This window comes from Lampris incognitus, chromosome 1, assembly GCF_029633865.1.
Source record: "Lampris incognitus isolate fLamInc1 chromosome 1, fLamInc1.hap2, whole genome shotgun sequence".
In the NCBI taxonomy this organism is placed as follows: domain Eukaryota; kingdom Metazoa; phylum Chordata; class Actinopteri; order Lampriformes; family Lampridae; genus Lampris; species Lampris incognitus.
The window spans coordinates 140,454,861-140,481,186 of NC_079211.1; the positions used below are offsets into that span (position 1 = coordinate 140,454,861).

Consider the following 26,326-nt stretch of genomic DNA (forward strand, 5'->3'; position numbering starts at 1 on the left):
AGAATTGGTGTAATTCAGTGACATTGGAGGGTTTTCGAGTGGGAACTGCTAGTTCAAGGTCCCGCCACAGCATCTCAATGGGCTTCAATGCAGGACTTTGACCAAGCCGCTCCAAAATCTTAATTTGGTTTATTTTAAGCCATTCTGAGGTGAACTTACTCTTGTGTTTTGGATCATTGTCCTGCTCCAAAACTCAATTATGCTTCAGCTTCAGATGATGGACTGATGACCAGATATTTTCCCTCAGAACTTCCTGGTAGAGAGCAGAATTCATGGTTCCTTCAATGATGGCAAGTTTTCCAGGCCCTCAGGCAGCAAAGCATCCCCACGCCATCACACTATTACCACCATATTTTACTGTTGGTATGATGTTCTTATTGTGAAATGCTGTGTTTGCTTTACACCAGACATAACGGGACCCATGCCTTCCAAAAAGTTTCACTTTTGACTTGTCTGTCCACAGAACATTATTCCAAAAGGCTTGGGGGTCATCAATGTGCTTTTTTTGCAAATGTGAGATGAGCACTAACATTTCTCTTAGCAGTAAGTAGTTTGTGCTTTGCAGCTGTCCCATGAATTTCATTTTTGCCCGGTCTCTTTCTTATTGTCGAATCATGAACGATGACCTTAGCTGAGGCCTGCAGTCTTTAGATGGTGTCCTTTTTTTTACCCTTTTTTTTGTGACTTCCTGGATGAGTCATCACTGCTTCCTTGGAGATATTTTGGTAGGCCGGGGTAGGCCAGCCACTCGTGGGAAGATTCACCACAGTTCCATGTTTTTCTCCATTTGGAGACGATGGCATTCACTGTGGTTCGCTGGAGTCCCAGAGCCTTAAGTAGAAATGACTTTGTCATTGTGTTCAGATGAACTGTTCTCCTTTCTGTGAAAGGGAGCAATACTTTTTCACAGCACTGTTGATTAACAATGCAAAAATGGAGCAAAGTGTTTTTCTGACAGTTTAGCTGTGATATTTTTGTCAATATTTTATGTGTGCTTGTGGGGTATTTTCTGAGTGTTTTTTTTTAAGTCGTTAAGCCATCTTTGATATATTTGCTCTTCAAACAATGGTAAGTGAAAAGGGTTACATTTTGGGGGAAATCAGGACAGAAAATTTTAGAATTGTATGGCCCTTGTATGTCAGTGGGGGGGGGGGGGGGCATCGTTCCAGACCCAGGGACTTTATCACTCAGCTTTTGTCACCATAAAAACTGTGGCATTCAGCGGGTACTTGCGTCATACATTAAACGGTACTTTCACAATGTTCTATACGGCTTTTATGTCCCGAAATATAATGAATGTTAGTCAGAACGGGACAGCAACGGGAAAGTTATCTTTAAACAATTTATAATGGAAATGCGCTCGACTGGGAAATAATCTGGGTTGCCAGGTTGAGAATCAGCAACCTCAAAATACTGATCTATGAACACAGTGAATAGTATTAAGTTCGCCGTCCCAATAAGGGGGGTTGCAATTATAGAACCTGGCAACCATACACAGACCACAACATTGAGCAAGCGGAGCGCCTCCTTGCCGGCTGTCGTTTCGCCACCTAATTTCTTCCCTCTGTACGTGTTATGCTTTCTCTTCGTTGTAACGCGTTAAGGACTAAAGCATGGCCCCAATGAATATTAATGAGCTCGAACCTGTCGCTCGTAAACTAGTTGTTCATTCAACTCAAGCTTGACAATAAACAGCAGCAGCCTGACGGTCGCTAGCTAGCCGGCCAGTTTGACAGCCCGGGTTGACGTTACGCTAGGTCAGTTATACACGTCTGGCAGATTTTAACGATGCGGTCACGTTACGTAAATAAGTTTGCTCAACACCAAACTTAATAGACAAAACGTCTCGCTGTAAAAATCGTTTGGTTTTAAACGGGTGTGATCTAACAGCATGTTAACTAAATTAGCTAGCCAGTTGACTGGGAACGCGACATAGCTTGGGTTAGCTTAACTAGTGAGCGGGTAAACTGTCAGCTGTACATCATTCTATGTGCAACATAAGCATGGCTTCCCCAAATATAGCCAATTAATCTAAAACAATTTACCCAACAAACTAAATATGAACTCCAGTACCAGTAATTCTGGACTCTAACGTTTCTCTTGTTTTTCTCGTTTCAGGTAAACCAGTCAAACTAGTTTATTTGGTTACCCCCCACTATCACCAGAACAGCCAAAATGACCTGACCAATGGACACTGCAGTCTCTGCTCTGACAGTGAGTCACATCTGGAGTAGATCATGAATGACAAGTTAGTCTTCCTGGGCCTTTTGTACTTTGTCCAAGGTATCCCCTATGGACTTCAGTCCTCTCTGCTCCCTGTCTACCTGCGTGGAGCTGGTCACTCCCTCACCCGCATTGGCTTTACCAAGATCCTCTACTTCCCTTGGGTCCTCAAGGTACTATGGGCTCCTCTGGTGGACCGGATAGGCACCAAGCGTCGCTGGCTGGTCGGGACTGTCTCTGGATTGGCGCTGACATGCCTCTCAAGTGCTGCCCTGGCCCCTGAGGCTCATATTTGGGGGGTTGCAGGGACCCTGTTGGCCATGAATGCCCTGGCATCTGTCCAGGACATTGCTGTAGATGGAGCAGCGGTCGGGTTGCTGAATGGTCGTGGGGAGCTGGGCCTGGGAAACACAGCTCAGGTTGTGGGGTATAAAGCTGGGTCAGTGTTTGCCGGAGGCGGGCTACTGGCAGTGATTGACGTGGCTGGATGGAGCTGGATGTTTATGCTGCTGACGTTTGTGTATGCAGGCGTGGCCCTGTTTGTGTGGGGGGCCCCTGTGCTGGATGATGAGCCTGTGAGGAGCCAGCATTCTGATGGCAGAAGGGCAGGGCAGGGGGCAGAAGCTATGAGACCATGGAGGGTGTGGAGGAAACTCATGGCAGTGCCCGGCACCCCTTGGACTATCCTTTATGTGCTTACATACAAACTGGGTAAGTCTTAATCATGCACATGTAAAACAAGCATGCCTCATTTCCCTAAATGACTGTAATACTACAATACTATAATACAGAGACATCTGTTGGCATATACTGATTTTTACTCTTTAGTACTAGTATCGAAATTGTATGTAAACGGTTCCAGATGAGTTTGCAAAGTACATATACTTTGACACTATTCCTATTGACTAGGCTAAAACCTTTAATTGAACTAAGCTGTATGTCAATGTAATGTTTTGCAGTTGCCAATTCAAAGCAAGTTAGTTAAGTTAGTTCAGCATTAACGCCCCCTCAGTTCCTGTCCTTATTGGATTCAGATGTAAGACTTACATTTCACCTCTAGATGTCACTGTTGACATTTACACGGGGGCTTTGCTGGGCACCGAGTCGTTGAAGGGCTTGTTTTCACTTTGGTGAGCATTGATGGGATGCTGATCTTGTACCTATTGAGGAACATCTTCCTAGATGAAAATGGACAGAGCTCAGGCCTTCCTGACTTCAGGAGTATTGTGCTAAGTATCAACAGATAGTATCTCCAAATGGCAAAGTAACCCCCCCCCCCCGCCAGTACAATATTATTTTAACCATAGCCAAAGTTGGTTTAGAGTTAGTATTTTGTAGGAATAATCTATTCTCAGTAACTATTACTCCAAACTAGTCAAGCACAATAGAGAACGTGTGCACGTGAGAAAGAGATTCAGAGAGGGAGAGAGTTTATATGGCCAGAGTTTGGTGTTTGGTAGCAGAAGGGGATTATGTAAGGATTAGAGTGTCTTTGTGTCTGTACCGTTTGGAAACTAAAATGGAAGACGCCGCTTCACGCTTGTGTGTGTGTGTGTTGTGGGTGGTGGGAATGTATTTGTCCCTTCACATTTGCATAGTCCCTACCTCTTTATCTGTATGAATGTGTATGCCTTTGTGTTTACTCGTGTAAATGTGTGTTGTTGTGCGAGAGAGAGTGAGTTATGGGTGGCTCAGTAATCCGATGAGCCCAGGCAGATGACACTACTAGACGAAACATCAAGACTGGATGGAGCCCCTAATCAGTCTGGGGGTGCCACCCCCCCTTACACACACACACACACACACACACACACACAGATCACCATTGTTGATAGTCATGATTTCAACAATAATCACCTTTGTGTTTTCATTGTCACATTTAGAGCTGCACTTTCACGTATAAATAAATGTCCCTGTATTAATAAGCCTAACATTTCCTAACTTTATCAGAACATTGTGTAATAGTTTAGATTAGGACTAGATGTGCCAACATCGTTTGAAACTTTAGACAGCGTTGTTTTTGTTCAGGGGTATGTTTGTGTAAGACTGCTGAGCTGTTTGTCTGAAACCCCCGCCCCCGCTGCCCCCCACACACACACACACTTACACCCTCATAAATTCTTCCCTCCTATTTACTTCTAACTAACACTTAGTTTGTGCAATATCTTACCTGGCGGCCAATCAGAGAGGGCCTCATATCTGAACTTTGACCTCTGTGCCCTTTGAGGCCATGTGCATGATGGGAAGACTGTCTGGGCTGGCACCCAGGGTTTAATGAAGGGAGGGAAGAGTGTGGGCAGTAAAAAAAAGAGAGGGAGAGATGGAATTAGTCTGAGATTAGCACGGAGGCTGAAAACAAAGAGATTTATGAAACAAGGATACTTACGGCAAACTGGCCCGGCGGCGGCGTCGAAAGACAGTTACATTACTTGTCTTGTTTAGTTCGGTTGTCACGTGTGGAGTGGCTTAAAATTTTGTCTAAGTTAGGGACGCATGATTATGACTAAAATTATGACTAAAAGGCTAAAATGGTAATCAAATATTTTGATCAACTTTGTCCTCTCAGTAAACAGCAGTCTTTACCATCACTCTTGATTACCAAGTTTCATGTTAATTCGTCATATGCGGTTGTTAAACACAATGCACTTAGTGAAACGAAATGGTCATTTGCAAATGCTCTCGATCTGCTTTAAAAAAAAAGACAAAAAATTGTAGAAAAATGGTAAAAGGAAAAATATAATACTTGAAGGTAAACATATTAAAAATAGAGGCAAAATATAAATGATAATAAAATATTGAAGGCAACAAACTCCTAAATGTACTCCTATACAATGTTTTGTGGGAATGTGTAATTGTACAATTATAATATGAGAAAGTTACTTCACTGAGCTTTTAGCATCCTATATGGATGGATGGATGGATGAATGGCTTGCATCAACATTTTGATTACTTCCAAAAACAGCCAACACTCTAAATCAAATTAAATAAATATATATTGAGTGAATGAAATGATGACATGTTAATTTAAGACATCTAAATTGGCAGCACGCAACCATATGTGGTCATTTGTGCAGCTCTCGTCTCAGCTTTGTTGCTGCAGGTCAGTGAAGGGTGGATGAAGGGCTGCTTGTTTCTAATGTAGTGAATCGATGGCCCAGTATGACCGACAGGAGAAGTTAATGATAGTGAAGGAAAGGAGGGCCAGCGGAGGGGGACTGCTGATGGTGGCTTTCCCTGAGAAGTAGCCAGGTGGACTGATGGATGGATGGATGGATGGATGGATGGAGACTTCCTGTTGGGCTGTACAAAAGATGAAACCACGAAAACCATTTCATGTACCTCTGTTGGCCTTCCCAAGTCTTGATATGATGCTTCATGCACACATTTGGACCCACCAGACACACCAGACCCACCTCATCCACATAACTCTGGTCTAGTCAGACAGCTTGTTTTAGAGATGTAGGTGATGGCAACGTGTGTCATGGGGTTGGGCAGGGGTGTGGGGGTGTTACAAGGCTTGGTGAGGAGTGAGTGTGTAAAGGAGTGAAGTGAAGGGGGGGGGGGGTACCAGAGGGAAAGAGGACTGCAGAGGGGGAGGCTGAAGGGGGGATGAATTAATGAACAACCACCACATGGTGCCTTGAGAGAGAGAGCTAGATAGAGAAATAGAGATACAGAGATGGCAAAAGCAAGGCCTTAAAGGAGACTATGGCGATACAGGAAGGGGTTATGTTGCATAGTAATATATATATTAAAAAAAAAAACTTGTATGTTATCTTCAATTTTAAAAAGAAATCTAATTTTTATTGACGTTTACCTATTCATAATAGAAGCCTCGGGGAATTCAAAATAATGAATGAAACCTCTATTGCTTTACTTCATCTGTGAAAATTTGGTATCCTTTATACACGGCTCTGGACTACAGTCCTCCTGTGAAACTCCTCACTGTCAGGTGAAAAGAAGCCACTGGCGACTCCACATGTATCGGAGGAGGCATGTGGTAGTCTGCAGCTCTCCCTGGATCGACAGAGGGGATGGAGCAGCAACTGTATAATTGGCCGGATACAACTGGGGAGAAAAAAGGGGGAAAATATCCCCCCCAAAATAAATCTGTCCATTTCCCCTAAAAAAGTTAATTGGTGGCACCTATGCAACTTGTCTCTGATGGACCAACTTTTTATTCAATATTGTGAAACCGTGATTTTATCAAATATTTGTCTGGTTTTGTGTGCATTATTTACTATCCCGCTTCGGAATACCTCCCGGGGCGGCATTTGTTTCACCGTCTTGCGGTCCCCAGAGGTTGCAACTATGAACCGTAGGTCGAAAATAGACTTGTTATTCAGAAAGAAAAATGCCCCAGCACTTTGTACTCCTACGGATGCCCTTGCCAACTTTGTCTCTTGAGTCCAATATATCCCCAGATGCTGCAGAGGGAACCAATTCCAGCCCGGAGAAACAGGCACACAGCCAGCAGAGGAATCCGTGAAGGAAACCGAGCAGCCACCTTCCGCTAACATGCCCAAGAAGAGTTAAAGCTTTCTGCACCGAGCGGGGCTCAAAGAATTTACCTGGCTGTGTTTATTACCTGCTGTGTTTACTGTCAGCAGTATGGACCGACTGCCGCAGGCATGTAAAAAGTTGTGTCTGCGGTTACACAGTTTAAGCATGAGACCGTCGAACTTCATAACAAAAGCCATAAGCACATGCAGTGCAGGGAGCTGCCCCCTCTCCCGGCACTGGTTTCAACGGCAAAAAGTAAAGTGGCCCGCGGATCTCATGACGAAGGAAATGCCGCTCACAAAATGTAAAACACAAACTATATATATGTATGTGTGTGTGTGTGTGTGTGTGTGTGTGTGTGTGTGTGTGTGTGTGTGTGTGTGTGTGTGTGTGTGTTTTATTTATTTAGGGCGGCACAGTGGTGCAGTGGTTAGCGTGGTCACCTCAGCAAGAAGGTCCTGGGTTCGAGCCCCAGGGTAGTCCAACCTTGGTTGGTCGTCCCGGGTCGTCCTCTGTGTGGAGTTTGCATGTTCTCCCCGTGTCTGTGTGGGTTTCCTCTGGGGGCTCCGGTCTCCTCCCACAGTCCAAAGACATGTAGGTCAGGTGAATCGGCCATACTAAATTGTCCCTAGGTATGAAGTGTGTGTGTGTGTGTGTGTGTGTGTGTGTGTGTGTGTCAGCCCTGTGATGGCCTGGCGGCCTGTCCAGAGTGTTTCCCCGCCCGCCGCCCAATGACTGCTGGAATAGACTCCAGCATCCCCGTGACCCTGAGAGCAGGATAAGCGGTTCAGATAATGAATGGATGGATTTATTTATCTATCCTTGTCCACTCAAAATTGTCCAAAGAAGGTGGCGAATGTGACCAAATGCAACCAATAACCCCTTCACAATGGCGCTTTTTATTGTTGTATAACATCATTCTAGAGGATGTGGTCACATAGCACTATTATTTATTATTATTAATGGAACTTTCTTTTGATGAGGACGTTAAACTTTCCTGCAAATGGCTGCCGAGTACCTATCGTCTCTCCGTAGACGAACGCAAACAAGCAACCCTGTAACCTAGCAGGGCTGGGTGGAGCCAGAGAAGTATTCTTATTTCGGCCTTGTTTTGGAGAGTGTTTTCCCATGGTCACACAGAAACCTGTGACACTCACACGGACCCCGAGGGGCTTCCACTATGCCGGCTTGCCCGCACTGATACGGATGCATAGGTTTACCATCGAAATGTGTATTTAAGGTGTGTTTGAACGGGGTTCTGTTTCCCGTCGTTCTCCTCAGGGTGTAGAGAGGTACGTACATGTGAGTGTGTGTTTTCGTATAGACGCCTACGTGCGGTGCGTGTGTGTGAACCCGTCTCTTGTTTACCACGCACTCTGCAGGGTGTGATGTTGCTGTTGTGCTCGCTGGAGGGACCGGGTGTCCGCGGTGATCTCCCTCCGCTGATCTGAAAGCGCTTTTGTCTGAGCCGCGCCGCGGACACCGAGATATGACCCCGCTGTCCTCATCGACCTCTCACCATCATTGCCCTGATCCCTCTCTGCGCTCTGTTTCCACCCCCCCCCCCCACACACACAATCCCTCTTCTCCTTAAGCTTATCGTAAATAGTGATTAGTTTGCCCTGTTTGGCCCGGTTAGACGAGGGTTAAATGAAAAAAAGATTAGAAAACAAAAGAAAAAGTGACAACCTTTTCTTTTTTTTTTCGTCATGTGTTTCCGCCTCTTTTTTCCCCGTCATGTGTTTCTGTCTTTTTCCTTTCAGAAATGCAATTCGGTTGTTCCCCTTCTCCCCCCACCTCTCGCTCTGCCGCCATCTTTTATCGCTCATGTAAACATAAACACCTCATTTTCTTTGAGCCTGCCAGGCTTACTCTGTTTCCCCTTCACTAACTTCCCAACAGACTCGGTCTGTACCCCCCACCCCCTCGGCCTTCCCTCCGTCTCCATCCACGGCTTCTCTTCCCTCTCTCCAGTCATGTCTACCCCCCCCCCCCTATTACATTTGTCCTCTCCTGCTGTTTATCACCTCTCTTCTAACTCTCCCGCTGACCGCCTCGTCTCTCCTTTCCTCCCGTTCTCCTGTTATTTTCTGTCCCCTGCTCCGTTTCTCTCGCTCTCTCTCTCTCCTTCTTTCCCCCTATCGTTCTCTTTCTCCCTCTCTTTGTCTCTTGTTCCGCCGGTTTTTTCCCCCCCTCCTCCTGTGCACTCTGCTTGTTTAATCTTCGTGGATGTCTAATGAAATCCCCGCTGAAATGGACAATTGTTGCTTTGAGAATATTTATAGAAAGGAATAATCAGCTTTGTTTTTCTTTTTTTTCTTTTTTGTACCCTCCTCCCTTTTAAGGAAATAATTAGTTGAAGGGGAGGCAGGCCTGCGAACGCTCTGAGCGCAGCGACAGGCAGAGAGGCGCGGGAGCGCAGAACCATGGGTAAACAACCCGAGCATTATGGGTACAGCTGCTGCCAGTGTTTACTTTATTGTGACAAGTACGCCTAAAGAACCGATGATGCAACTCAGAACCAGTCCGCGGCGAGCGGGAGATAGTTTACGAATTCCATGTAGACGGACTCGGTGACTCAGCGTGGGTCATAAACTGTCTGTGGCGTGATTGCAGCCTATCGTTATTATTATTATATTATATTATTATTATATGATCTGTTTTCTGTCTATAGACTGTTTAGTCAGGCCCAACTAACACAGTGTCTTGTTCAGATTGGAGAGGACACACACACACACACACACACACACACACACACGTTTATAGATATTACAAATTTACTCTTCCACAGTAAAATGAACATCATTGGGCCATCGTGGTGGTGCAGGCAGGTGAACGTGTGCTGTGTGAGCTGAGGCCTCATTGCAGCGTGCTGGGTTCGAATCCAACACGGCCTTTGCTGCATGTCTTCCCCTCTCTCTGACCACCCTATACATCCCGTCTACAGTAGCTTCAATATCCTTTGCTGACTACTAAAAGCAAAAAATATATAATATTGCCTGTTTTTAACACAAGTAGATTAAAATTAAAACACAACTTTTACTAGGTACAGTGGGTTAAAGAGAGATTTTTGTTACCTGTTTGGCTGAAGTCATCAACTTCTTAACTCCCTTTTATGACTGATGTCAAAATCTGGAAATCTGGAGGGTTGGTAATAGTAACTTATTGTTGATTTTTGATTTTTTTTCTCCCCCTTTTTCTCCCCAATTGTACTTGGCCAGTTACCCCAGTCTTCTGAGCCGTCCCGGTCGCTGCTCCACCCCCTCTGCCGAGCCGGTGAGGGCTGCAGACTACCACATGCCTACTCCGATACATGTGGAGTCGCCAGCCGCTTCTTCTCACCTGACTTTGGAGTTTCGCCAGGGGGACGTAGCCCATGGGAGGATCACGCTATTCCCCCCAGTCCCGTCCCCTGAACAGGCACCCTAACCGACCAGAGGAGGTGCTAATGCAACGACCACATCTGGCTTCCCACCCACAGACACGGACAATTGTGTCTGTAGGGATGCCCGACCAAGCTGGAGGTAACACGGGGATTCGAACCGGCGATCCTCATGTTGGTAGGCAACGGAATAGACTGCCACGCCACCCAGACGCCACAGTAATTTATTGTTGATCTTTGATTTTAGATTAGAGGTTATTTTTTTGTCAAAGGTGTCGTTGGGTAGAACAAGATTTCCCTTACTCCCAATTGACCAAAAAACAATTTTTGTGCAGATTTCATTGACCCCTTTTTCAAAGTGTCTACCCTTAATGAGTGTTTATCTGTGAAAAGCCGTGTTCTTTTGAAGCTTCTATGTTAAACATACCTGCCATCCACATCAGCATATCTGGCACACAGGGCCGCCATTTGGAAACGCTAATGCAGGCCTATTTAGCCATGTGTCAGAACAGCTAATTAAACCTTTATGGTGAACTGCCTGTATTTGCCAGATTTGGGCTTTTGACAGCTTTAGCATGAGTGCCACTGGAATGGGAGAGGTAAGTTTAGATTCATACAGACCTACAGCAATTCAAGATTTCCGAGCACGCGTTTTGCCGGGTATGTCACGCCACCGTCGGCTCGGTTGACACTCCTGTTCCACTGCTGCGCTCCATATCACTGGGAGCTTCTCAGCTTCCTCTCTCTCTCCCTCTTTTTCATTTCCATCTCTGTTTCATCTCCACTCTCTCTTTTCTTCCCCTCTATTTTTGTTTGTCTCCTGGCTGAGTGACTGAGTGAGTAGTTGGTTGTGTTGTGTCGTCTTTGACAGCAGTCTGGGAGCCGAGCTGTCACTCACGCGGCTCCTTGGTCTCGCTGTCTTTCTGAAGTCAGCCTCCATTAATATAATAATGGCGTGGAGTTGGCAACGCTGAATATTTTACTGTAACGTTCGGCAGAACATTACCCCCGCGCTCGATGCCACACAGAGAGAAAAATCTTCCTGTCTGACAGAAAGTTTGTATTTTGACTGAGAGGTCTTTGTGAGGGCTGTTTCATCCATAGAAGTTTTTGTGTTTTTTGTTGTGTTTTCCCTTTTTGTGCTTCAGGAAAGGCGTGAGGCCCCCGTCTGATGAGGTGACTGAGGGTATTCTTTTTGTTGTCAGGCATCTATTATTGACACTTTCCAGGAATAGGCCTAGGTGTGCTGTGTTTTGGTGCGTTGTGTTTGATTTTGCAGGCGTCATGTTGCCTAGTCTTGCAGGGTGAACAATTTGGTACAACCCTCTCATTGTTGTTGACGGTGATTGGAATTTGAATTTTATTTGGCGGGGGGGATCCTCTCTTCCTCTTGTTAACAAGTAAAGAATAGTACCACATGCTCAGAGGTGAGCACATTCTTCTTGTGTATCTTAGGTCTCATGTGATGGTAACATTTCACCCCTTCTTTCCTGCGCTTTCTCTTCTCTGCTTTTTCTGTCCTTCTTCTTCTGTTTATCCACCACCTTCACCTTACCCCCTTTTCACTTTCCGATGTTTGTGCTGCAGGCGAGCAAGGAGCAGTGACGATGTTCCCCCTATTCCTGCTGGACCACCACATGACCGCCAGGGAGCTGGGCTTCTGGAACGGCATCATTGCCATGGGATTCTCCATCTGTGGCTCCTCCCTCGGAGGCCTGCTGCTAGCTCAGTTCAGGTAACCCCTTTAGCAACGGCGGCTCATCGCCGTCAGCGTTTGTCATCGGTAATCACCGTTAAAATGTTTGGAGGGTTCCCCCCGTGGAGGACTGTCAAAGATTTGGTCCTGCAGCTTGAAAACCCTCCTTGCTTCTCACAGTCACTAAGGCGCACAGCTTTACATGTTGTATCTCATTGCGCCTGATGTAAACGTCATCGTCTCCTAACTCTGCTACTTGTCATCTTCCAAGTATTTCCTATGTACATTACACCTCCCTCTTTCCTGCAAGCATTTTGTTCTCCCTATATGTCTTTCTTCGTTATTAACCCCACCTCCCGCACCCCCAGCTTCCCTTTTTGGAATCTTCTTTTGGGAGCGCACATGCATGTTGTCACAGAAGGTTGAATCAGTTCATGTGGACACAATGTTTACTGAGAGAGAAACCTTTCACCACTCCTCTAAGTGACCTCCTCAGTCTTCAGCCTCTAGATGAGTGATGAAACGTTTCTCCTCAGTAAACACTGTGTCCGGATGAACTGATTCAACTTTCTGTGATTTTCTCACCTGGATTATTGAGCATGCATAAAGACATACGCATGTTTTGTTTGTGAGCACGTGTATGTGTGCACTCATGTATTTGAAGCTGTGGGCAAACTTGTGTCTCTGTTGAACTCGAGTGTGACTGTGTTTATAGTTGTGTGTATGTGTGCACAAGTATGTGTGTATGTGTGTGCGTGCGTGTGTCTTGGTGTGTATATATGTGTACGTGTCTGTTTGTGCAGTAATTGAAGTAAACATAGCCTTGTTTGTGTGCTCCAGGACCACCTGTGTGAGGTGTGTGGTGTGAAGCAGCAGGAGAAGCAACCCCCACACTCACATTACAGTTTTCTGTCTGTCTGTCTGTCTGTCTCTCTCATAAACACACACAATATTGACAGACCTCAGGATTTGAGGTCCGACAGGCTTTTTTGCTTGAAGTTAGACATCATGTGCCTGTTTTAGTATGCATGTATGTTGGCCAGTATGTATGTTTAGTGTGTTTGTTATGCATGTGGGTTTTTTTTCTCAGTGTTATATCTCTGTGGAATCTGATGTAATTACCACATTTTTATTCTAGCTAATACAATCTGGTACTCATCAATAATATTCATCTTTTGTAAGACATTTAATAGTCAAGCATCTATAGATAAGAAAGATTGGAGATGTGAGTAAATGAAGGATGTTGTGTCTTTCTTCCCATGAAAAGAGCAGAACTTGTAATATATCATGGATACACACATTTAGTTTCAAAAATAAAAGACTGATATGGGCATCCAGGTAGAGTAGCGGTCTATTCTGTTGCATACCAGCACAGGGATCGCTGGTTCGAATCCCCGTGTTACCTCCGGCTTGGTTGGGCATCACTACAGACAAAATGTGCCATGTCTGCGGGTGGGAAGCCGGATGTGGGTATGTGTCCTGGTCGCTGCACTAGCGCCTCCTCTGGTCGGCCGAGGTGCCTGTTCACGGGGGAGGGGGAACTGGGGGGAACTGCCCGATCCTCCCACGCGCTACGTCCCCCCTGGTGAAACTCCTCACTGTCAGGTGAAAAGAAGTGGCTGGCGACTCCACATGTATTGGAAGAGCCATGTGGAGCCCCCCCCCGGATCAGCAGAGGGGGTGGAGCAGCGACCGGGGCGGCTCGGAAAAGTGGGGTAATTGGCCAGAAAAAGACAAAAAAAAGAAAAAAGAAAAGAAAGACTTATATACCTTTTTAAAGATTTCATCTTTCGGCTTGTTTCCTGTTTCTCAGGGGTCGCCGCAGTGCATTTTTGCCCTCTATAGTTTTCTGTCTGATGCATCCCTCTCCTGCAGTCCGATCCTCCTCCTATCCACCTCTATCTGGTCTCCATCTTTCCCTTGGTCTTCCTCTTTTTCTTTTGCCAGTTATTTCCATGTCCAATACTTTCTTTTCCATATAGTCTATGTCTCCTCTCTGTACATGTCCAAACCATCTCCGTCTTGACTCTCTCAACTTCTCATTCATTCCTCTGATCTTGACCATACCTTTCCATTCTTCATTTCTCTCCCAGTCTTTTCTAGTCACTCCCAAGGACCAACGCAGCATGTTCGTCTCTGCTACCTGTAACATAGATCTAGCCTCTCTGTTGTTGTCGCTGCTTCCATTCCATACAGAACAGCAGGCCTGACTATTGATTTGTATACCTTACCCTTTACCCTTAATGACATTCTTTTGTCACAAAGTACTCCAGTCACCTTTCTCCATGAAGTCCACCCAGATTGTGTCCATTTCTTGACTTCCTTCCCACCACCGCCTTCTGTCTGTATTATTGATCCTAATTGAATTCGTTAACTTCTAGGACTTCTTCTCCCCCTAAGGTCAAATGTGGACTTTCTACCTGCTTATTTATACACAGGTTCTCGGTCTTTGTTGTGCTGACCTTTAGTCCTCTGATCTCTAGCAGTTCTCTCCAATCTTCAAGCTCTCTCTCCAACCTTTCCTTGTCCTCGTTTGCCAGCATGATGTCATCAGCAAACATTACGCCCCAGGGGTGGCTCTTTCTTAAGATGTTCTGTGAGGCTGTTGATCAGTATCACAAACAATAAAGGGCTCAACGCCAATCCTTGATGCTCTCGGCACTCTGTCATATGCCTCCTCCAAATTGATAAATATGCATTGCAGTTCTTTCTGTCCTTCGATGTATTTTGCAGCTAAGGTCCAGAGTGCAAATATCACATCTGTAGTACTTCTTCCAGGCATGAATCCGAATTATTCTTTCACTGTAGTCACTTCCTTCCTAAGTCTCACTTCAATCACTCTCTCCCATAACTTCGTTGTACGTCCCAGACAAAGTGCATGGGCGCAAGTTTTATGAATACCGGGATGTATCAGGAAGGGCATCTGATGTAAAATTTTGCCAAATCTTTATGCGTATTGACAAGACCAGGAATGACATACCTTTTTAAAGATGATCTTAGGGATCTTACACGCACTTGCAACTTCGAGCAAACTCTTTTGGTAGACCGCTAAAGAGCAATAACAATATTATTACAATAATGATATTACACTTCAGTTAGCGAAGGTGTTTTTAGACAAACATAATTTTGTAGCATTTTGTCTTAGTGTAATAAAGGAATGAAGAAAAATCCATGTATCCTCGTTTTGTCTATTTTCCTGGTTGTTTCTAACCTCGAAATGTTCACCCCATTGCATAAAGACGCGAGGCCCATCTTGCCAAACCCATGTTGCATAAGGGCTTATGTCTGTCCATACTAGTAGTGCATTGAAGCATGGGCCCTGCCTGTGGCCATTGTGATGTAATGGGAACTATAAATAACAACAATGTATTTACGAAGGAGAATGTGTCGATTTCTTCAGCATGTATTAGCCTACCCTTGACAAAGGAATCCTTTTGCCATCCACCCGTCATCGCTTACATGTGTACATGGGAGACTGGTGGGGGGGAAAAAAGCTGCAAGATTCTGTCAGATTGCAGAAATGGCCTACCGGGATCTGTATAGAAGAGATGACATAAAAGTAGCCCAGCATCTTCTTTATACGATTTATGGCGAACAGCTAATTTTGGACTTCAGCTTTTGATTTCGATTACAGCTTTGAGAGCGAGGAGGGGAAGTTACCTCAAGTGATTTGTATGTATCTTGTCAGAATATCCCATCACTAGGAAGTTTAAATCGCAATAAGGAGCTCATGTTGAAATAGATCTTACAGACATGCGTGTGCATGTGCTCCAATGCATGTTTCAGTTATCTTGTCCTTTTTGGTGTTTGTTTTTGTTTTTTTGTTTTTGGTTGTTGTTGGCTCCAAGCCTTTTTCACTCTCAGTGGTAAATTGACACCAGTAAGCAAAATACACGCTTCTGAAGGTAAAAAAAAATAAAAATGGAGAAATGTCTTTCAAAAGAACCATCATATTTTTGCTTTTTATCTTTCACTCATTTTTCCCGCCTCGCTTGCAAAAGACGTCAAATTGACACATTGCAACATGCCAAGGAGGAGTGATAGCTCAAGATGTGTTCATCTGACAGAGAGCAAGAGATAGAGAGAGCAAGACAAACAGTCAGAGAGAGAGAGAGAGAGAGAGAGAGCGATACAGAAAGAGAGAGAAATGCAGAGAGAGCAAGAGCAGAAGCCCTCTGTGGGAAACAGGACTGTGCTCTTCAGTGTCAGACGAACACCTCCCTCCTTCCTCCCCCAGCTCTCTGTCACACACACACACACACACACACACACACACACACACACACACACACACACACACACACACACACACACACACACACACACAAAGGCCTGTCCACTAGGCTGTGGTCCCACCTCTAAAAGCTCATTTGGAAGGTTTATCCTCTCCCCATCAGAAGCGACTGAGTGGCCAGTCAGTGACCCCTTTACAACGCTCTGCCATTGGCAACCTGAGAACACGGCTATCCTTATCTGGGCCCGGCCCATGCAAGGTGGCAGCCAGTCAGGTTCTCTCTCTCAAATACAACACGCGTGCACGCACACGGGGCCGTGCGTTTTCACAGACACACACACACACACACACCGCACCATCTCCTGAGAGAGTGTGATATGAAAGGCTGTCATTGAGAAGGGAAGTAAAGGAGCAGGAGGGAGAAGAATGTCTTTAGCATGTGAATGTTGGAGGATTGGTTTTCTGGTGGAAAGATACGGAAAAGTCGGTTGGAGAGCGATGTGGCGAAGAGGGGGAGAGGCCACGGAGAGAAGTACAGTAGGCCTGTAAGGGGCAGAAGAACCAAATGAAGAGGGAGTTTTGGATGAATCTAGAAACTCTCGTATAGGTCATAGAGTCGCCACGTGGACTTGGTGGATTGCACAGCTTATTTTAGTGTATCAGAATTGTGATTCACTCCCATGCAAAATCATCCTGTCCTTTTGTTTTAGAAACACAGCCATGCTGTAACTCGACAATGACTTTGTAAGCCACACTATTACACGTACACACATGCACACAGATTTAGGTTATAATATTGTATAGCATGGTGTTGGCACTGTTACATGTTACAGCTGTTCCAGTCAATGCCAGGTAACACTGTTCTGGTATATTCTAATTTTGCATATTCTAGTCTGCTCAAATCTAGTGTATTCTAATATTTCCCTAGTCTAGTGTAATCCAGGTGGCATAGTGGCGCAGTGGTTAGCGCAGTCGCCTCACAGCAAGAAGGTCATTGGTTCGAGCCCCGAGGTAATCCAACCTTGGTGGGTCATCCTGGGTTGTCCTCTGTGTGGAGTTTGCATGTTCTCCCCGTGTCTGCGTGGGTTTTCTCCGGGTGCTCCGGTTTCCTCCCACAGTCCAAAGACATGTAGGTCAGGTGAATCAGCCATACTAAATTGTCCCTAGGTACGAATGTGTGTGTGGGCCCTGTGATGGCCCGGCGGCCTGTCCAGGGTCTCTCCCCGCCCGCCGCCCAGTGACTGCTGGGATAGGCTCCAGCATCCCTGAGAGCAGGATAAGCGGTTCAGATCATGGGTGGATGGGTGTAATCTCGTCAGGCATATGTATACATGGAGTAATGTATAAAGCAACGGCATCAACCAGGGTTGGGTGGATTAAGTTCGATTACGACACAGAAACACTGTCTAGAGTACACAAAGTAAAGTCGTATTGATCAATTGTTGACCACTGCTTAGCCAAGTGTTTATCTGGTTTTCCTAGCTCCTTAAAAAGACCCCTTAGAAACAAACAGCCCCCCATGCAGCAAACATATCAACAAGCATCCACGTACACAGTCATATGCTGAAGCACTGCACATGCACACACTCCTGTGATTGGCAGGCTTCCTCCGGAGAGCGACTGGTGCCGTTAATCCCTGATGTCACATGCTAGTGTGTATGTGTGCGTGTCTTACCGGTGATTAATTATTCTCCTCATGCTGCGGATCTCCTTAGGTTATTGATTACCTCATGAGCCGAGCCCACGGGGGAAGGGTTCTCTTACACTAACGGGGAATCAATTAGCATCTAGGGACTTGTTTACTTACATGTGTGTGTGTGTGTTTGTGTGTGTGTGTGTGCGTGCATGGGCTGTGAATTCGTGAGTGGTTGCACTGGAAAAAGGAGACATCATTTTTTTTCAAAGTTGCAATATTTTGGCCTGAAAGCACTGTCGCAGTTTTTGACACTGCTCATGCATAATGATCGGTGAACCATGTCTGACAACTGTCCTGTTCGCCGCTCTCTCTCTCTCTGTCTTTCTCTCTCTCTCTCTCCCTCTCCCTCTCCCTAGTATCGGGACTCTGATGCGACGTGTGTTTGTGTTGCGCACCATCAGCATGATGTTTCAGAGCTCTCTGCTCACCGTGTTGGAACCGTCACCACTCATGAAAGGTGAGAGACACACAGAAATACAGTCATGGAGGGGCGTCTGGGTGGCGTAGCGGTCTGTTCCGTTGCCTACCAACACGGGGATCGCCAGTTCGAATCCCCGTGTTACCTCCGGCTAGATCGGGCGTCCCTACAGACACAATTGGCCGTGTCTGCGGGTGGGGAGCCGGATGTGGGTATGTGTTCTGGTCGCTGCACTAGCGCCTCCTCTGGTCAGTCGGGGCACCTGTTCAGGGGGAGGGGGAAGCTGGGACGAAACTCCTCACTGTCAGGTAAAAAGAAGCGGCCGGCGACTCCACATGTATCGGAGGAGGCATGTGGTAGTCTGCAGCCCTCCCCGGATCGGCAGAGGGGGTGGAGCAGAGACTAGGACGGCTCGGAAGAGCAGGGCAATTGGCCGGATACAGTTGGGGAGAAAAAGGGGGGAAACTCCAAAAAAAACAAGAAATACAGCCATGGACAGATTGGCTGGATAACACACCCAGCCTTTTATGCTCCGTGAGGTAGTTTAGCCACTGTTAGCGAATAAGCAAGTGATGGAACAAGGGGAAAAAAAACCCTCTGTTAAGAGCACTCAAACACTCACCGGACAAGTCACGGGAGACTTTGAGTGACTGTGGGTCTTTGAACCGCATCGATCACTATTTAATAAATAAAATGCCTTTCGTAAGCTGGACCCTGCTAATTTACACATTAAAACGACAGAGTGAAGCCTTTCCATTACATCTGTGTCAGATTCACATGTGATCCCTATTGGACATTACAGTGCCTTGAAAAAATACACAAAAACATGTAAGCACTAACACATGTATACACAAAAACATGTAAGCACTAACACATTCACACACACATGCACAAATGTGCACACACATTACTTGAAAGCACCCACGAACCATGTGATTTTGGATAAATCTCTTGGATAAACACACAAGGCGATACACAATTATATACAATACTTAAAACACAATGTATATTTGATAGCACATGTTTGTGTTGTCCACCCTTTGTAACAGCAATAGAGAAGGTTACATATTCATATTATGATGTCAGCAGGGCTGGCGGGTAGTGTTATGTACTGTCAACTGACTTAGTACATAACAGGGAAGTATTCTACTGTGCACTTTTTGATTTAGTGCATAGTTTTGTGAGTCTCCTGACTGTTGCTGTGAGTTCTTAAATTGAATCACTTACCCCTTTCTATGTGCAATTAACAGTTTGGTGGCCTTGTCAGCCAACAGCCTAGAAGTATTTTTTTTTCTTTTTTGAAAATGTTCTCCCTTTTTCTCCCCAATTGTATCCAGCCAATTACCCCACTCTTCCGAGCCGTCCCGGTCGCTGCTCCACCCCCTCTGCTGATCTGGGGAGGGCTCAGACTACCACATGCCTCCTCCGATACATGTGGAGTCGCCAGTCACTTCTTTTCACCTGACAGTGAGGAGTTTCACCAGGGGGGCATAGTGTGTGGGTGGATCACTCTATTCCCCCCAGTCCCCCCACCCCCGAACAGGCGCCCCGACTGACCAGACAAGGTGCTAGAGCCGCGACCAGGACACATACCCACATCTGGCTTCCCACCCGCAGACATGGCTAATTGTGTCTGGAGGGACGCCCGACCAAGCCGGAGGTAACACGGGGATTTGAACCAGCGATCCCCGTGTTGGTAGGCAACGGAATAGACCGCCACGCTAACCTAAAACTAGTTTGACGGCAACCAGTCAGCAAACAGCATGAGGGATTGAGCCGCTAGACCACTAGTAAGACAGTACAAATGAGTGCATGGCGCTGAAGACGTTGCTAAACAAGAATATAACCTCGGTCCTCCTCTCCCGTTCCCTCCTCCCCGGAGAGCCATTCAGTCGCGAACATCTCATAGAATTCTTTTGAGCAACGAGTCAAAAAAACATTTGGGAGTCAGATCCTCGCCATTCATCTCAGCCGGAGTTGTCTGTTCCTTTACTGCGGCTCTCAGTCTGCAAGTTGAGGCCCCCGCACCCCTCCGTCTTAAACCCAGAACAAAGATTTCAGGGGGAAACAATGGGAAGGACGGGGGAAAAGAAATAATTTTCAAAATGTTCAATATTACATGATAGCCCCCCGCTTCCCGCTCCCCCAGCCTGATCAGCATATCCGTGTGATTCCCACAGACTTGTGTCGCTGACAGAGGAGTCTTATTCGGCAAAACTCCAGCGGCTCAAGTGAATAATTCAGCGGCAGCGGGAGCTGAGACAGATAGGCTCTGTGGTTCCTCTGTGTTTCCCAATAACACCGCTCTTCTGCTTCCCCTCAGAGGATAGTCTATATGTGTTTTGGGAGGGAGTGGGGGGGGAGCTTCAGCAGCCTACAGGTTCTCCTGCGTTTTCCTCCATCTTTGACTGCCAAATAGAGCAAGACGGAGCGCAGTGAGCGCCGTAGCAAAAGCAAGAGAGCGGTTGAGGAAGAAAATGATAGTTTTCGGGCTATTTTAGGGGAAAGAATTTCTTCTTCTTGACATCTTATTGTCGTCGCAGGCAGGCAGTCACTGGAGAGCGCGTCTCATTCGACATTCTCAAGTATGAAGTCGATGTCAGATGTCTGTATTGAGCACTCATTGTAGTGTGGGTGCGCATTTGTGTTCATGGGTGTTGGTGTGTGTCCTTCCTTCCTCAGGTATGGCGGTCCTTAGTATGAGTGTTCAGCACTTCCTGGGCGGTCTCATCACAACGCTCACCTTCACTACCATGATGCATTGCACTCAGAGGGCTGAGGAGAGCGTGCAGGTAAAACAGACGTGACCTCAGACTAGACGGCTTGCTGTGAAACACGTCCCAAAATATTATCAGAATGAGGGAGGACCCTCTCCCTAGAGAACTGCAATAAATTCATATTTCTTTTTATTTTCTGTTATATTTTTAAGAAAAAAAATATATCCCCCTGCTGGTTTGGTTGTTATGTAACAGAGGAAATATAATGGAAATGTCTTCTGATGCAAGCTAATGACCCACAGAATATTACCTGCCAGTCCTTTTCACTCTATTATTATATCATCTCTCTCTCTCGCTCACCCCATCTCCCTTTTTTCTCTTCCTCCTTAATGTACCATAATCACCCCATTTGTTTGTGGTTAGGTCATCTCCAGTTGCTGAAAGAACAGATTGCTGAGAATGATACGTAGCTGTCCCTCCATCCTCTCTGTTAGTTTTCCAATCTCCATTTCTGCCTCTTCTCCGTTTCGTCTCCAGTGTTTTGCTGTAATTGTCCCATTTGTTAGCTTTAGATAATTTCCTCTGGGCGTCAAAGGGCCCGGATAAGGGGAGCCGTAACACATATAGCACCTATCATCAACCACCCCCACACACACACACTCTTCTTCACTCCATCTGTCAGCTCTCTTTAACTGTTTATACCTGGACAGTCTTACCTGTCTTAACAGACCCACTTTCTATTCACTGGCCTTTTCCTGTAGTTTCTCCTCTTTTTCTTTTGCAAGGCTTTCCCCCCCACTCCCTCTATCTCGTTCCATTTTGTTCTCTTTAGCCCCCATGCCTGTTCTCTTTCCAATGCCTTTCATACTTCTATTTTTCACTCCCCTCTCTCTCTCTCCCCCTCTCTCTTTCCCTTTCTCACTCTCTCTCTCTCTCTCTCCCTCCCTCCCTCTCTCTGCCTCTCTTTCTCTCCCCTCTCCCCACCACACCTTGACACAACTCCTTTTGTCGCTGTTGTATCTGGGCCATGCTTGCCTTGAGGTGATGTGCGTTTTTGCACAGCCTCTCAGACATCACTCAGTCAGTCTGTGGAGGTGACAGACTATCAATTAAACTGTAGTCAGTCTTAACAGGGGGCAGCAGCAAAGTCACAAAGATTAAAAACCATATAAAAAGTGAAAGTGGAAGAGATAATCTGGTCCAGCTACCAATAAAACGGACAAAATGAAGTAAACAATGACCTAATAAAAACACCTTATGATGAAAACCACAATAACGCTGGGGTTAAACTGACATATTCTCATGACACAGATACAACAGTTTTTGAGTGTTAGCACATGCATGTGCACACACCGGCTCCCTATAGGTATACGGAGGGACTCAGTTAGCCCACGTGTGTGTGTGCATGTGAGACTCGGCACGCATGTGCGCATACATGTGCAAGTTTATGTGTCTTATATTGAAGGCGGTGCTATCCGGTGACAGTAAGCTGATAGCGTGAGTGCTTGCTAAGGATGCCCAGGAGAGAGGAACCGAATCTGCGAAACAACTCGCTCCGAATAAAGGCACTCCACTTAGCTGTGGTCACACGGGCTTTTGGCCGCTCTACCTCAGCCCGGCCCACCACACACACCACAAAGACCCGCCACCCTGGTTACAGCGCAGACGGCGTCAGCTCATCTCTGCTCCATGCCATTCATTCAAATTCAGATAATGCTTTTTTTTTTAAATCAATCTGTGAGGACTACCGTTTACAGGATTGTGGTGATTAAAAAAAGATGTTAACACGGAAATCTTCCCTTCCGCTCCTTAATCTTACATTCAATACAGCTGAATAAGTAATAGGTTAACAACCAAAATGGGTCAGGGGCTTGTTAATCATAAGTCCTAAAAGGACTGCAGAAATAGCTCATTTTTTATGAGGAGGTACAAAATGTCTCAGTCCTTGTCCTGCGCTGCTTAGGCTTCTGTGTCATGGCTGGGAAAGTTTCAGCTGCAAGATAAAATTATTCAAGATCATCATCAACTGATTTGTCTGGTTGAATGCAGAATTCTCCCAATGATATACAAGAGTCTGTGTCTGGACAAGTCTATAGGCGGTGTAGGAGGAAGAAGAAGACCCAGGAATCGGGTTCAGCGGTGAACCTGCTGTGTATTATTACTATCGGTGCCGGTGTCAGTAGAGTCCATATGTGTTGGCTGCAAGAGCGACAAAATGTTGTCCTGCTCTGAGGCACAGGGAGGAGACTGGGATGTTAGGTAATCTTTGTCTGTCTCTGTCTCTGTCTCTGTCTCTCTCTCTGTCTCTCTCTCTCTGTCTCTCTCTCTCTCTCTCTCTCTCTCTCTCTCTCTCTCTCTCTCTGTCTCTCTCTAGCTCTTTCCCTCTTCTCTCACCCTCTCTCGCTCTCTCTTTCTCTGCCTCTCTCTCTCTCTCTGTCTCCCTCTCCCTGCCCTGAGAGCCTGAAGGCTGAGATCAGATACTTTTCTCCGGTTGGCCCCCGTTCCACCTTCTCAAACAACGATCTCATGCTTCTTCTGTCCAAGTCGCTCTTTCATTCTTTTCACCTTCTACCCTCCACCGTTTCCTTTTCTTCTTTTGGTCCAGCTCTCTTAACTTTACGAAGCATGCCCTTTCTCTCCCTTCTTCACTGCGTATAAGTGTATAACTGATCTGCTGAAATACAGTTTACAGGAGAACTTGGTTCTACGTGTTTCTGCTGTAAAGGAATTTGAATTGACATACCGTGTTGTGCCCCTCTTGGCAGTTATCATTTTCCTACTTCTCTCATTGTTTCATTTCATCTTGAACACCTACTATGTCTGTTCTCTATTTTAACAGGATGTCCACTCTTCCCTCCTTCCCTTTCCCTTTTTCCTTACCTCTCATTTACTTTAACCTTTCTGCTCCCCTCTTCTTTTCCACCCATCCTTTCCCCTCAACCGTCCTTTTTCTCCTTTCCTTTCCTGTCCTGTCCTCTCTTCCTCTTCCATTTCCATCCCACCCCTCTCATCCTTGAACCCCCACCCCTCCATTTTCCCCCACCCCTGTCTAGGCAACACACTACAGTTTCCTCGCAACTCTGGAAGTGCTGGGGAAGTTGCTGTTCAGTGCCCTGGCCGGAGGTATGGTGGACTGGGTCGGTTTCCAAGTTGCCTTCCTACTCTTCCTTACCCTCTCTGCCGGGACGGCCCTGCATGTCTGGACGGCCACCATCACTGGAGCTCTCAGGGAACATCAGCTCAAAGAACAGCCCCAGTGACATGAAGGTTGGGTCAGGAGAGACCTCGATAGTGAGTGGCACGCATTGGGCTTTGGAGTATGGAGGTTTCTAGATTAGGCGGGTTTGGGTGGTTCAGCAGATATGCTGAATTGTGAAAAAAATGTGGTAGAGACTAATAGCCTCGGCAAGCAAAATGAGGTCCACCCAGACTATAAATACTGAATTGGGCTGTGAGAAGGGAAATACTGGGGGAAAAGATAAACGCTGTCCTGTATGGGTTACCTTAATGGACGATCATCTGAGCCATCTTAAGTGTGATGTAATAATTTAGCAATAAGACTTGTAGTCAAAAGCAGTATCACCAACCTGTAGTGGTTGTTATGTCATATTGTACTGTACATGTATCAATGGCTTTGTCTATTTCTCCTGTTGCGTGGTTTACAGTTACAAAAGAATGGATTGCTGCTACCTCGTAACAACACTGGACAGTACGACACATAGAAGAGGATTTAGCTGGATCATGTAGAATGTAAACTCAGTTAGATAAATGCTTGATTTTAATATGCTAAACAGTAGCAGGAGAGCTATTGCATCTATCACATCTATAGATGCAGTATATATCATATACTGCATCTGTCATATCAGCTATTCATTGTAGGCTTAAATGGCCAGGGTTGAGGAGATATGCGTTTCAATTAAAAGAGGGAAGATGTAGTTTAGGCCTCATAAGTCCAAATTGTCTTTCAAAGTTTAGTGAAAATCCCGTCTTGGCAGGAGTCGAAAGGACCCTGGTACCTAGCTGTTTAGACATCATAGAGATCCATAGCTTTACACATACTGCATGGGGCCATCTTACATTGAGTCGCAGAATCTGAAGTTTCAGATGTTTTTTTTAGTAAACTGATGAATTCTTGGAGTAACTATTCTTTGTTGAGTTTGAAAGACCAATGATGTTGGCAAAACGGCAAAGCCTGCCTGTATTGCTGTAAATCCAGTGGATCAGTATAATATGTGATGTACAGTATAATAGATTCTTCACAGTACTGTAGGACGCATCAAACAACTTTTTCCAGGCTTGAAATATTAAACGGAACAGCAACACAGAATCTTTTGATTTCTCCAACATAGATAGTCTTAAGGGATTCTCTGTGTAGGTGTCCATATTATCATGGATGCTGTTGTACAATTGGGAAAAAAAAGAGTTGCCGGAGGCCAATTAAAGGGAAAAAAAGATGATGGCGTAGAGCGGTAGACACAAAAGTAGAATGTATTCTCTTTAAATCTTACTAAGTCAACTCAGTTTTGTTACAGCAGGTTCTATACGCCTGTGCACATTTTTCACGCCTTAAGTTGAAGAAAAAGCTGATTGCGCACAACAGTTACCTGCTTTTATACCCATCATGTCCACAAATGCTAGAAATAAGACAGCCATCCTTTGAAATCCCATACCATGTCATTACAAGGTGATGCTGACTGATGTAGCCAAGCCAGCTGTCATGCACTGTACACTAGAGCACTTGACGCAAAGCACATCTCTGTCCCTCGTCAGGTTGACTGAGTTTGGCTCAAAAAAATAAATCTGCTAATGGAATTATCAAGTCTTTTGATTTACTTCATGTGAATGTGTGTGTATGGGAGTGTGAACATATTCATGTCCGCATTGAATTTTTATCAGCTTTTTTGGCCAGGTACCACCATATTAAAATTCCATTGTGTTCACACATTGAGTTTGTCACACTAGAGCAGTCGTCACCAGGCTTTACCTAATCCCCCATCCCCGGGGGAGCGGTCCTGTGTGGAGCCTCTGAAGACGGTCTCCACTATGGGATGATTGCTGTGGCTGGTTGGTTGCAATACTCCCCTTCAACTATACTGTCAGCAAGCAGTATGACTGAAGGCTATAGGACTGAATAGGGCCCGTGTCACAGGATCCACAACGCATACCGTTCTATTAACACAACAAATGCTGTGAAGGAGGATTAGACCAGCTTACAAGGTCTCTCAATAGACCTCCACTTTACACTTTCTCACCCTGACTTGCCACGGAGGCCTGCTGTTTGTATAGCAGGAGAGCTGACGGATGGATAGAGGGAGGGATGAGGAGACAAGCTTACATACATGTTTTTCAACTTGTCATTCTCAGAAAATAATATGTGTCAGAGTAATAGGCCTGCTGAATTTTGTGCCTTCTGAAAGGAATGTAATGTGAAACCATTATCTCTTTGCTCATTCCGTC

The 26,326-nt window shown here is 45.7% G+C and overlaps 1 protein-coding gene across 1 annotated transcript; it reads left to right on the forward strand.

The window, feature by feature from the left end:
• Positions 1-1,502: 1,502 nt before the first annotated feature.
• mfsd3 (major facilitator superfamily domain containing 3) lies at positions 1,503-25,667 on the forward strand. Its single transcript, XM_056290703.1, has 6 exons — positions 1,503-1,566; positions 2,119-2,934; positions 11,696-11,843; positions 18,091-18,191; positions 20,835-20,944; positions 23,923-25,667. The coding sequence occupies exons 2-6, from the start codon at positions 2,238-2,240 to the stop codon at positions 24,127-24,129; spliced, it is 1,263 nt and encodes a 420-aa protein (XP_056146678.1). The 5' UTR covers positions 1,503-1,566; positions 2,119-2,237; the 3' UTR covers positions 24,130-25,667.
• Positions 25,668-26,326: the final 659 nt, after the last annotated feature.

What these genes read in the sequence shown, in the direction of transcription:
- mfsd3 (XM_056290703.1), top strand. Translation starts at nt 2,238, where the DNA reads ATGAATGACAAGTTAGTCTTCCTGGGCCTTTTGTACTTTGTCCAAGGT. An exon ending in ACCGTCACCACTCATGAAAG is followed by an intron (nt 18,192 to 20,834) that starts GTGAGAGACACA and finishes TTCCTTCCTCAG; the next exon opens with GTATGGCGGTCCTTAGTATG. An exon ending in GGGCTGAGGAGAGCGTGCAG is followed by an intron (nt 20,945 to 23,922) that starts GTAAAACAGACG and finishes ACCCCTGTCTAG; the next exon opens with GCAACACACTACAGTTTCCT.